Raw genomic sequence first — 13,332 nt, forward strand, 5'->3', positions numbered from 1 at the left:
CCTATTTCCCAAGGGCAGAAGACACTGAATCTAGGATCTGGTTTCATCCCCAGATCACGTGGGAAGTAAATGGAGTGTTGGACGAATTCACCAATGTAGAGTGGGAAGAGGGTCATTATGGGCTTTTGAGGCTAAAAGAGGTATCCGTACCCATTACATTGGGCTGTGCCCCAAATTCTCTTTCAGTCCTGGCCAGAAAGGGCCATCTGGATCCATGAGGCTTTACCCCAAAGAGTAAGTCTGATGTTGCATAAAGTGCAGACATTTTTGTACTTAAGTAGAGTCGGTGCATCAGGCAGCTTCTAGAATGTCCCAGTGATGTCTGCCTCCTGGTATGCATGCCCTTGTGTAATCCCTTCCTCTTGAGCATGGATGGGCAGGATTTCCTGATTTGTCTGCAATGAGCAGAATATGGCAAAGGTGAGGGAATGTGGCTTCCAGGATTGAGTAACGTAAGATTGACTTCCTGCTGGTTTTGGCGAAGCAAGTTGCCGTGCTGGAAAGGCAAGGACATGAGGCCAACTTCTGACCAACAACCAGCTAGAAACTGAGGAAGTCAGTCCTACGGCCCTCAAGGAACTGAAATGCTGCCAACAACCTAATGAACTTGAAAGTGGATCCTTCTGCAGTCGAGACTCAGTGAGGTACCAGCCCTAGGTGCTCATCTTTATTTCAGCTTTGTGAGACCCTGAAGCTGAGGACCCAACTAAGTTGTGCCTGGATCCTTGACCCACAGAAACTATGAAATGATAAATGCGTGCTGTTTTAAGCTGCTACATGGGTGGTAATTTGCTACTCAGTGATAAACAACGAATACAGTGGGTTTGTGTCCTGCCTTTCCCACTAAATCTCTGTGGGATCATGGGCCCAGTGATGTCTCCTCTTGGATTCTCAGCTTCCTCATCTGTAAAATGGGAACAACGCCTGCCTTTCAGGAGCATGGTGAGAAGTAACGCACGCTGTCACTCCTCCATGAACAACTCTTCCTGCCTTTCTTCACCCAGCATCTCAGGTACGATTCAACTTAGCTGCAAGAATGCAAACCAAGCCGGGGGCGCCTGGGTGGCTCAGTCAGTAAAACGTCCGACTTCCTCTCAGGTCATGATCTCGCGGTCTGTGAGTTCAAGCCCCGCGTCGGGCTCTGTGCTGACAGCTCGGAGCCTGGAGCCTGCTTTGGGTTCTGTGTCTCCCTGTCTCTCTGCCCCTCCCATGCTCATGCTCCGTCTGTCTCTGTCTCTCAATAATAAATAAATGTTTAAAAATTTAAAAAAAAAAAAAAAAAAAAAAAAAAGAATGCAAACCAAGCCTTGGTGGCTTAACTGGAGGGGAGGTGACTCTTTTCAGCAGTCTGGGTGCAGCTGTCTGTGAGGGGCACTGAAGACCCAGGCTCCTTGTCGCTTCCTCCTCCACTGTCCTCATGTGGCTCTCATCTTTGTAGCAGGTGAGGACCATGCATTGCCCAGATCAACTCAGATCCCTTTTCCAGTTTTATGCACACCGGCTCCTAGGATGCTTTCCCTCCTGACAGTTAGTATCTGAATCTCTTTGTCAACTGGCATCCTTAAGCCTCCTGCAGCTTGCTATGCCACACACAGGGAGAGCCTGAAGTGCCTGGGAATTTTTTTAAGGTTATTTATTTTGACAGAGAGAGAGAGAGAAATAGAATGAGCTGGGGGGGCGGGGGGCAGACAGAGGATCCTAAGCAATCTCTGTGCTGATAGCAGAGAGCCTGATGTGGGGCTCAAACCCAAGAACTGTGTGATCATGACTTGAGCCGAAGTTGGACGCTTAATCGACTCAGCCGCCCAGATGTCCCTGAAGTGCCTGGGAATTTATGTCCTCCGTCCCATAGGTACTACTAACTGATGCCTGAGGGATACAGAGGCATAAATGCTCCAGCTCCCTTGCTCTGCGGGACAGCTCTGAAAAGTCACCTACTCTCATCTCTAGACCCCCCTGTGAGACTTTGCTTGTTGTCACACCCTTACTGGCCTCCTTCCCTTTTTGGTATACTTCTCTGCTCCCAGACCCATTTTTCCTGGAACGTTTCCAAAGCATCACCACCCTGTGAACCTTCATCTAAAGATTTGCTTCCAGGGAACCCACTTCAGACAATCACTTATCTCAAAGGCTCTTCTTGTCAAATGGGAATAACAATGGCGACCTTTCTCAGGGTGATGGGATGGATGAATAAGATGATGGTTTAGAGTGTGAGGCATAGAATGGGCACTCGCTAAAGAGAAACAATCATTATCTGAATTCCACAAGCTCTCACTGCTATAGGTCAATAATGAACGCCCCCCTCCGCCCCCAGATCTCACTGGCTTCCTATCACAAACATTTATTTTGCTCTTCCAAGTTAGAGTCTTGACAGCTTCAGCCCAGGCCTGCCCCAGTTATCCTTCATCCTGAGACCAGAGGGCTTCTGGGCAAACACTTCTCATGGCAGAGGGCAGAGGCTCCAAGAAGGGTGGTGCCTTGCCTTGAAATTGGCACACTGTCACTTGCATCCGTGTCCTATCAGTTCCAGGGCCAAGCCCTAACTTTTTGGGCCACGGATGACCTCTCCCCCCACAGGGAAGCCATGGTAACGGTGGGGAAGGAAGAGGCATCTGTGGGCAACAGTACAATATACCGTATTATCTGTTCCAAGCACCTGAATTTACAGATGGGAAACTGAGTCCCAGAAAGACGGGAAATATCCAAGCTCATAGATGATTCTCTTCCCTCTCCTCTCTTGGACTTCACCATGTATCCATACATTAGCATTTGCTCCTCTGGAGTCAACAGCTCAGCCATTTGAACCCCGTGAGAAGGACTATGGCAGAGAGGGAGTAGAATCCTTTCCATCTTCCAAAGGGCAAATAGAATCCCTGAGTGGTGACTCACCTGCGACCACACTGCCAGGTCAAGGGAACAAGGAGAGAAGACCCAGGATTCCCAACTTAACCTGCACAGTTGACTTCCCAGCCCCAGATTCTCTTGGGAAACAAGAGGAAACCCAGCAGATAAAACAGGGAGAAATCTGCCTGCCTCCTTCCCCTCCCCAAAGCAAATCCTGGGTGAATGGGACAGTCAGGAATCCAGCTGTATGGGTCCAGGAATGTCCCTTAGCATGTCATTCCCTCATTGACCCCCTTCTCTGCCCTCTTAGGCCCTGACTATAGACCGGCCCTTGAGAAATCGAGGTAAGTGAGGTATTGCCCAATGGGAGACACACCCTCCCCAAAATAACGACATCCCAACCATTCAAGCAACATTCCCCACATGTGCAGCAATTCGAAATGATCATAGGGTGTACCTGGGTGCAAAATTGTACAACTCAGTTACCCCAGGAGGGAGGTCACAGTTCTGAGATTTGTGTCTTTACCACATCTTTAACCCCCCCGCTCATTTTCCTTTACAACAGAGACAGAGAGCAGCCTTGGCGGGTGGCAGCACTTAGGTAGAATTCAATACCATTATTTAATACCGTGTGATCTGACAAGACCGACTTTAATGGAACTTTGCCATTTTCATTGCATTTGCTGTTACAGTTATATTTTATTTGAGGCAGTCATCCTGCATATCCCGTTTTATAGTGATGGTAGCAAGCTTTTCTTTGGAAATAAATTTATTTATATACAAAAGCAAGTCCACTTAAAGAAAAACATTAGATACATAGTACAGAGAGTACACAAGATATCGCAATGCTATTTTGCAGGTGTGGCGAAAGTTGTGGAAAGGGGTATGTGGCTAGGTAATGTCTGGAAAATTCTGCTAGAACATACCTTGGTGGTGGCTGGGCTGCCTGAGGGAGGGGCTAGGACCCCCCAAAAGAAGGGCCTATCTGAATTGGGCATTTTAGGAGAAACTGTACGAAGAAATTGTTGGTGGCACAGGGTGACAGGAGTCTATTTGTGCACCTTGACTCCCAGGAAGAGAAACGAGGGGTGGATGGGAAGTGACAGCAGATCAGTGCTCATCAGAAGGTTGGAACTGCCGCTGGCAGAGATAGTGCTGTCTGGGCGGGGTCCCAGGCTCCCCCCATCATCACCTCTTCCTGCTAGGAACCCCATCCTGAATATCCGAAACCAGAATTAGCCTGAGGAGAGAGAAGGAAAGGGTTACCCCACCCACCATATGGCTCTGGGTTCTTTAGAAACTTTGATCCCCCATTCACCCCCCCCCCCTCCCCCCGAGCCCAGCCCTGGGCCACTAAGGCAGGACGGCCCACCCTTCTTCCCAAGGACAAACCAAAGTTCAGAGCTAAAAGTCTAGGGTTGTGGTCCAGGGGACACACAGCAAGGTCCACAAGAGAACGGAGGGTGTCCGCTTCCTCCATGGGCCTGACGAGGACCCCTCCCATCCCACCCTCTTCCCCAGGTCTGGTGTGGGCAGCCCCAGGCCTCTGGGAAGGTGGGTATCCGGTTAGGCTTACCGAACTGGAAGAACGTCTAAGGCAGGGGCTGAGAGAGGGAAAGACCCTGCCACGCATGCGCAGGTAGCGTACCTCGTGCAGGGCTGCGACAGTCACGGCCACAGGCACCCAGGCAGCAGCGAGCCGAGCCCTTGCAGTCTGAGTCCTGGTGGCACAGATGCTGTACGGGGCTGACGCAGCGCAGGCGGTCCTCCGGGCAGCTGCCGGGCTTGACTGCAACACAGGGGCCTGGCTGAGCTCTGCGTGGGGCTCGGGACTCGGGCGCTCCGCAAGGTGGAGGACACTTACCTGAGATCTTACGGACACACTGGCGGAAGCAAGCTTTGTAGCAGCATTTCATCCTTGCGGGACACTGGCTGTCATCCACGCAGTGGTCAGGCACCGAAAGGAGGCAGGGCCCGTCGTCCGGTGGGCAGCCCCCAGATTTCTCTATAAGAGAACCCCCCGAATCTTGCAACTGGAGGCAGTCCAGAGTCACGTCATAAAGCACCCACCTGGGAATCACAAGGTCTGAAGTCTCTACCCCTTACTTCTTGCCTGTCCTTTGGCAAGTTTGTTTTTGTTTTTTAGGGCGGGGGTGGGTGGGTGGACTTGCTTTTACTTTTATTTAAAATTTTTACTGGGGTATAATTGACATAGCATTGTATTTGTTTCCGGTGTAGAACAAAATGATTCGATATTTGTATATATTGTGAAATGATCACATGTCTAGTTAACACCTGTCCCCACACACAGTTACACATCGTTTTCCTTATGATAAGAACTTTTTTTTTTTTTTTTTTTTTTTTTTAAATTTTTTTTAACGTTTATTTATTTTTGAGACAGAGAGAGACAGAGCATGAACGGGGGAGGGCCAGAGAGAGGGAGACACAGAATCTGAAACAGGCTCCAGGCTCTGAGCTGTCAGCACAGAGCCCGACACGGGGCTTGAACCCACAGACCGCGAGATCATGACCTGAGCCGAAGTCGGCGGCTTAACCGACTGAGCCACCCAGGCGCCCCCTTATGATGAGAACTTCTAAGATCTTCTCGCTTGGCAACTTTCAAGTAAGCAACACAGTATTGTCAACTATAGTCACCAGGCTGTATGTTACATCCCCAGGACTTATTTCTCTTATAACTGGAAGTTTGTACCTTTGACTCCTCTTCACGCATTTCACCCACCTCTCACCCACGCCCCCTGGCAACCATCAATCTGTTCTGTGTACCTATGAGCTTGTTTGTTGTTGTTGTTGCTGTTGTTTTGTTGTTGTTGTTGTTTAGTTTTGATTTTTAGATTCCAATGTGAGATCATACAGTATTAGTCTTTCTCTGGCTGATTTATTTCACTTAGTGTAATGCCTTCGAGGTCCATTCACAGTGTTACAAATGGCTGGCAAGGGTTATGGTTTTTGGTTTTTTGTTCTTTTGTTTGTTTTTTACTGCAAGCGTCAGTGTTCTGTCTGTGCAGTGGAAAACTGGACTCCTTCCTCCCGGAGCTGGTTTGAGACTCCAATGACATGAAGGATAGGAAAAAATGAAGTTCAAAATCTACACCTGGGCCACCAGGCTGTGCCTGGTCTGGGGCTGCCCACCTCACTGTTCTCAGCCTCCACACCTTCCCGTTTGGGGCTCCTGCTCTGCTTCCAGCTGCTTCTCTTTTCAGAGCCTTGCTTCTGCTGTGCTCTGGCCTACACCCCATTCATCAGGTCTCAGCGGTAGGGAGACCTACCTCTCCGGCCTCTGACTAACCAGGTCAGCCCCGTCCCCCACCCCACACACTCCCAAAGGATCTTTCCTTCAGCGCTGTGACTCCGACTCTATTTGTCTCCTTCTCTCACTTGACTGGAGGCTATGAGAATACACCCCCACCTGCTTCTCTCACCATTAGGCTAAAGTACAGCCCTTAATGCAGAACACCAGTGGCTCAGCGACTATTTGAAAGAAAGGATTTTGAAGGGGGTCCAGCATCGTGACAATGTCAGCTGCTGCCAGCCTGGTGCATTGTCACACAGCCACAGTCAGCCACAACCGCACTGTGTGCTTGTCCTGTTCCAAGTGGCGTTGTTTCAGGGATCTGTATTAACTCTGACTTTAAGGTAGTCCTCAGACGGCTCTAGAATTTTTGTCCCAGAGCTTATCCCGCCATTTTTCTTGTTAGCATTTTGGGCCATTTCCAGATGTCATGCAGAAGGCTTGAATCTGTACCTTCTTCCATTGAGAGGGAGAAAGCAACGGTTGATAGGGCACTGACTGCCCAGACCCACAGGGCCTGGGCTAGGACTCTGACTCCTCTGATGACCCACCCCTCTGCTCTGGCCACCATTGAGTCCTGTAGAGAGGATGGAGGCCAGTCCCAGGCCTTCATTTAGTCTAGCATCAGAGAAAAGGTGCAAGAGTCCCCAGCACCAGCTGGATCTGGTGCTGGGACTTTACCTTGTGTCTACCTCCCCTCTCCAGCTCCCGACTGGATGCTGGCCACACACACAGTAGGCACCTTGCTCACACAGTAAGTGCTCAAAACTGACTTCACTGGCTTGGATTGGGTTGTCTTATACTAAATTGCTGCCCCCTGCTGGAGAAAGAACAGCTAGTCTGTGAGGGAGGCCACTACTCAGATTAGCGCCTCTTCCCCAGGCTGGTGGTAGATGGGTGGGAAGACCCTGAGGTCCCTGGGGTAGCCTTGGGGAGTGAGCTGGGAGGAGCTGTCTGAAGTCAGAGAAGGAGCTCCCTGTGGGCTGGGGTTGGGGACCCTATCATACAGCCAGGAGGGCTTCTAGGAGGAGGGACCAGGAGGTAAGACTTGAGGAACAGACAGGAAGAGAGGGTCAGGACTGGCATTTCAAGTGGCTCAGTTTTGTCACCTGCAAAAGGGGGATAAAAATAGTCCCGATCTCTCAGCATCTCAGTGAGGGAGGAATGTGGTGAGGACACATGAAAATCCCAGCCAGCAGGGATCTGGCCTTGGAACTTGCTAGCAACCTTCCCTCCTCAGCCTGGGGTCTCTGAGCACTCTACTCCCCAAACCCTGCCTCTGAGGAAGGCACAAGTTAGAGTAGAGGGGGCAGAGAAGATGCAGGGAACTGCTCTCCAGGACCTGTTTAGGAGGGAACCTGTCCCCATTACTGTCTGCTTCCCCCAAGGCAGGGCCAGGGACGAACAGGTGTATGTAGGTCACAGTGTACCCGTCGCAGAAAGACAGGAGGTGGAGACCTTGGCCAGGTGGGGAGGCACCTGTCTAGCTACTCAACAGCCCCATCCTCCCTCACCTGTTGACAGGTAAGCCCCAGGCTTTTCAAGGAGGCTGGGGGAAAAGAGGGGTGAGGGTGGAGCTTCCTAACAACAGATCCCAGAAACTATATCCCTGCCCAGTTCAAGAGTCCCTTGCACAGATTGGGCTCTGGGACAGGAAGGACTCGAGAAAGACGGAAACAAGATGGGCAGGGGCCAGACCCGTCACAACCTTGTTAGCAACAGAAGATGACAGAAAGGGTCATCTCGTTGCCATGGGGGCCCACAGACCCTAATACCTCCATGGAGACAACGTGGGAGAGCAGGTACAGACAAGTTTGCTCCCCCCACCGCAGAGACACAAAGGGATGTGTGTTCACCCATGTACAGGTGCACAGACACACATTGGCCATACCTAAACATACTTGTGCAGACACAGCAAAGACACACACACACACACACACACACACACACACACACACACACACACTACATTGCCTGCTTTCCCCAGACCCTCACTCTCCCCAGAGAGGTAGGAGCTGCCAGGTCCCCAGAGCAGAGAAACCTACCCACACTCACCTCCCTTCCTCCTGGCCAAGGCAGCAGGTAGCTGGCTCCCCAAAGCCAGGAGGGCCACCAGGAGGAGAAGGCCCCAGGCCCTCATGTTTCTGCTGCCGGCACTTAATAAATCCAGGGCCCAGGGGCCCTTAAATGAACTCCCGCAGCTCCAGGGAGGCTAGAGCAGCTGAGTCAGGGGAGGAAGGACAGGAGGTGGCTGGAATGGCACCTGTTTGCCTTGTCCTGGCCCCACCCCGTGCCCCAGAGCTCCAGTGCAAGGGCCCTTGTGCAAGAACCAAAGATAGGTGGGAGCAGGTGCTCGGTGTTGGGGGCCAGGATCCAGTCCTGCCTGTATTGCTGACTTGGGCTGTGATCTCAGGCAAGTCTGCTCCCTCTTCAGGCCTCGGTTTTTCTTATTTGTCTAAAGGATGAAGGTTGTTGAGACAGACAATCCCTTTCCTGGCTCTCGAAGGTCTCGAAGCCCCAACAACGGCTTAGGCAGGAGATAGAGGTCGGCTTGGAATGGCAAGAAGGGGGTTGCAGAGTTCTGGATGCCTAGGGGGAATTGGGGTTAAGGTCAGGCAGGCACAGTGAGTGAGGGTAGCTCTGGCCCCTCCTGGGCTTCTGTGGATGGGAGAGAGAGAGATCTCCCCGCCTTTGGTGACGTCATCTCCAGTGGCCTCTGGTAGAACCACCCTCTGCCCTGGGCTGGCTCAGCTGTCTGGGTGGATGTTTGTTTGGCTGAGGTTACCGGTTGCAGCAGATGTAGGTGGCTTTTGGGCCTCTTTCCCTGGCCCTGAGAGATCCTGAGCAAAAAATCATCAGAGCCAAGGACTGCACCTTAGATTTCACATTATTTGGCTCCTGCATTTGGTAGAAGAGGCACTGGGGCTCAGAGTCTTAAGGAGCCCCAAACAGAAACCCCCGTGGAACCATATAGCATCTTACCAGGACCGCAGGGGATCTAGGCCTTCCTCATCACCCTCCCATTTGAAAGATGAAGAAACTGTAAGCCAGGGATGGGCGGGGACTGACTCAAGAACCCACAGTTAATTCCTAACTAAGGTGGGACTTCTGTCATTGCCTCCCCATGGTCCCCATCAGTTACCAGGCCTTGGGAGCAAGGTATATAACTTCATCTCACGCCAAGAAAGAAAGAGGATATTCCTTTCAACCCTCACAGTTGGGAAGTTCTTCGTTGGGTTTAACTAGAATCCCTCCTGCTGTCTTTGAAGCTCTCAGGAAAAGAGGGAAGGGCCCTATGTTCTATGATGTGATGTTTCTTTTGGAATAGGAGAATTTTATGGGACTGGTTTTTTTCCCTGATTACGAACTACACATATATATTGAAGAAATGCTTTTTCAATTAAGATGATTTTGCAGACATTTTCCTGTGTCGTGAAGTATTCTCCAGTTTCATCATTTTTAATGATTACATGGTATTTTGTAAGGCTGGTATGCTAAAGCATATAGTTTCCTATTGTAGCACTTAGGTTTCCATTTTCTTCACTCAAATAAAGCCGTGACAGCAACCTTTGTGTATACATTTTGAATCATCTCTATTTTCTTTCTCTTTTTTTAAGTTGTCACTTTTTTAAGGTTTATTTTTGAGAGAGAGAGAGCACGAGTGAGTGAGGGGGAGAAAGAGAGAGAGAGAGAGGGAGAGAATCCCATGCAGGCTCCACGCTGACAGTGTGGACTGGAAGCGGGGCTCCAGCTCACCTGATGTGGGGCTCGAGCTCATCTGATACAGGACTCAAACTCATGAACCATGAGATCATGACCTGAGCCGAAGTGAGATGCTTAATCAACTGAGCCACCCAGGTGCCCCCACACCTCTATCTTCTTAGGGTAAATTTGTCAAAGTAGAAATGCTAGGTCAGTCAAAAGGCATAAACTTCTAGGCATAAAATAAATAAGCCATGGGGATGTAACATATAGGATGGTGATTATAATTAATAATACAGTATTGCATATTTGAAAGTTGCTAAGAGAGTAGGTCTTAAAAGTTCTTATCGTAAGAAAAATGTTTGTAACTACATGTGGTGATGGACGTTAACTAGACTTATTTTGGTGATCATCTCACAGTACATACAAATATCAAATCATTACATTGTACATTGGAAACTAATATGTTATATGTCAATTATACCTCAGTAAAGAATCTCAAAACCAAAACCCAATTTTTAAAAACCCAAACAAACAAATAACAAACAAAAAGAAACACGGGGTCAACAGCAGTGATCGCTTTTCAGGTTTGGAATACCCGGTCAAATTGCATTTCAGAAAAGATGTAAATGAGTGTGTGAGCGGCTGTTGTTCTGTAGCAGGAATCTCCTGCTTTTGTCTGCCTGGTATCTCTTCCTTTGGTGGAGTCATTGCTCCCCAGTCCTGTAATTCTGGTTGGCTGTCAATCACCAGATGCTTCCCCTGCTACCGGTGAGGGCGTTTGACTCAGGCTTGAGTTGACTCTTCTCTTACCTGCCCACCCCTCCATTCAAATCCTGAATGGAGAAGGCAGTGTCATAAAGAGAACAGTCTAAAATTCAGTTGCTGTTGCTTGCGACCCAAGATCCTTAACAGATATACTCAGCAAAGAAAGACAGGATATTAAGAGAGAAGTATATAAAACCTTTACTAATGGAAAAGTATCTCATTTTAATTTACCTTTCCCTGAAATTGGTGACAGCATTTCTTCATATGTTTATACTGACCAAGTGTATTTCCTGTTTTTATACTTTGCCCACTTTTACTGGGAATACATTTATTTTTATTATTGAGTTGTAAAAGCTGTTTACATATTAGGGACACTACTAACATGTCATACGCAAGAGGCAGTATGGGAAAGTAGTTAGCCAATGTAAACTGGAGTCGGGCAGACCTGGATTTGAATCCAACTGCCGCTAAAAGGGCGGGCCTCCGCCGGCCGACTCCATCTTGTTCTGTGTCCTTCACCTAGACCACGCCTCCTCCCCTTGAGTAACCTCCCGCTCACCCGTTCAAACTTCCTGATCAAAACGCGCCCAGCGACCTGCGTAACAGGACTCTGACCCTTCCCCAGCCAATCAGCTGAGGCCACAGCCATTACCTCACCAACTGCCCCTAGACCCCTATAAAACCTTTGTGCTTTTGAAACTCGCTCTCTCTCCCCAGTATCTCACCGCTGCGTGAGATAGCTCAAATAAAGGCTCTTTTGCTTTTGCATCGGACTCGGCTCCCTGGCGGTCTTTGGAGATCACGAATTCTGGGCATAACACCACCAGGTTCTAGCTGTGTGACTTTGGACAAGTCACCTAACTTTTTTTTTTCTTTTAATTTTAATGTTTATTTATTTTAGAGAGAGAGAGAGAGAAACAGCACGAGTGGGGGAGGGACAGAGAGAGGGAGACACAGAATCTGAAGCAGGCCAGGCTCTGACCTGTCAGCACAGAGCCCGATGCAGGGCTCGAATTCACGAACCCTGAGATCATGACCTGAGCTAAAGTTGAACGCTTAACCGACTGAGCCACCCAGGTGCCCCAAGTCACCTAACTTTTTTAAACCTCAGTTTACTTTTCTATAAAATAGAGATAATATTTATTTTACAGGATCGTTCTGAGGATTTAATAAGATGAGCTTAATAACCACTTATTTTAATCCCATCCTGCAAATATTTGTTTCTTTGGTTTTGCTTTGGTTTAGCCCTGTGTCAGGCTCTGTGCTGACAGATTCTCTTTCAATCTCTCTCTCTCTCTCTCTCTCTCAAAATAAATAAATAAACTTAAAATTAAAAAAAATTTATAGTCAGTCTACAGGGTGTGAAGTCGTATCTTGTGATTTGGGTTTGCGTTTTCCTAATGGCTAATGATGTTGAGTACCTTCTCACGTGCTCATCAACCTTTTGTCTATCTTCTCCAGAGAAAAGTATATTCTAGTCTTTTGACCATGTTTTAAAATTTTTATTAATTTTTTAAATATAATTTATTGTCAAGTTGGCTAACATACAGTGTGGACAGTGTGCTCTTGGTTTTGGGGGTAGATTCCCGTGGTTCATCGCTTACATACAACACCCAGTGTTTATCCCAATAAGTGCCCTCCTCAATGCCCATCCCCCATTTTTCCCTCTCTCCCACCCCCCCAATCAACCCTCAGTTTGTTCTCTGTATTTAAGAGTCTCTTATGGTTTGCCTCCTTCCCTCTCTGTAATTATTTTTTCCTCTTCCCTTCCCCTATGGTCTTCTGTTAAGTTTCTCAAGTTCCACATATGAGTGAAAACATATGATCTCTCTTTCTCTGACTGACTTATTCTACTCAGCATAATACCCTCCAGTTCTATCCATGTTGCTGCAAATGGCAGGATTTCATTCTTTCTCAACCACATCTTCTTTATCCATTCATCAGTTGATGGACATTTAGGCCTTTGACTATTTTAAAATTGGGTCATTTATCTTTTTATTGTTGTTGGATACTAGGCCCTTATCAGATGCCTGAATGGGAAATCTTTTCTCCCATTCTGCGGGTGGTCTTTTCATTATCCTGATAGTGTTTAACTCTGTTGAAGCTTATTGTGTTTTAAATATCCTTCATCTTGAAACTATTATATGTAAAGCAATCAACGAGCTTACTCTTTTATTTACCTTCCTTCCCCTCTTCCTCCTGTTGATGGAAGTTTTACTGTTTATATGTTCTCGCAGCATGGCATATTTACATACTGTTTGTTACCACTTTGCCTTAGTCTTATTTCCGCAGTTAAAATGTCCAGTGTTCAAATGAGATACCACCTCACACCTGGCAGAATGGCTCACATTAACAACTCAGGCAACAACAGATGTTGGCGAGGATGCGGAGAAAGAGGAACCTGTTGGCACTGCTGGTGGGAATGCAAACTGGTGCAGCCACTCTGGAAAACAGTATGCAGGTTCCTCAAAAAATTAGAAATAGAACTACCCTATGACTCAGAAATTGCACTACTAAGCATTCATCCAAGGGATATAGGTGTGCTGTTTTGAAGGGGAGCATGCACCCCAATATTTATAGCAGCAATGGAAAGAGCCCAAATGTCCACTGATGGATGAACGGATAAAGAAGATGTGGTATCTATATACAATGGAGTATTACTCGGCAATCAAAAAGAATGAAATCTTGCGATTTGCAACTACATGGAT

At 48.1% G+C, this 13,332-nt stretch overlaps 1 protein-coding gene across 1 annotated transcript; it reads right to left on the minus strand.

The window, feature by feature from the left end:
• Window positions 1-3,474: 3,474 nt before the first annotated feature.
• On the minus strand, window positions 3,475-8,294 carry WFDC5 (WAP four-disulfide core domain 5). Its single transcript, XM_078443805.1, has 5 exons — window positions 8,210-8,294; window positions 7,669-7,703; window positions 4,709-4,877; window positions 4,493-4,633; window positions 3,475-4,084 (listed from the first exon to the last, which is right to left on the minus strand). Exons 1-5 carry the CDS (start codon window positions 8,292-8,294, stop codon window positions 4,080-4,082), a joined length of 435 nt encoding a protein of 144 aa, XP_078299931.1. The 3' UTR covers window positions 3,475-4,079.
• Between the last annotated feature and the right edge of the window lie 5,038 nt (window positions 8,295-13,332).

The sequence above is a fragment of the Panthera onca genome, chromosome A3 (genome assembly GCF_046562875.1).
Source record: "Panthera onca isolate mPanOnc1 chromosome A3, mPanOnc1 haplotype 2, whole genome shotgun sequence".
Lineage (NCBI taxonomy): Eukaryota > Metazoa > Chordata > Mammalia > Carnivora > Felidae > Panthera > Panthera onca.

Excerpts from the sequence above, each read along its gene's own strand:
- WFDC5 (XM_078443805.1), bottom strand. The coding sequence starts at position 8,294 with ATGAGGGCCTGGGGCCTTCTCCTCCTGGTGGCCCTCCTGGCTTTGGGG. Across the intron at positions 7,704-8,209 it reads CTTGGCCAGGAGGAAGGGAG|CCTCCTTGAAAAGCCTGGGG; the intron begins GTGAGTGTGGGT and ends CTTTTCCCCCAG. Across the intron at positions 4,878-7,668 it reads TGGGGCTTACCTGTCAACAG|TTGCAAGATTCGGGGGGTTC; the intron begins GTGAGGGAGGAT and ends GACTGCCTCCAG.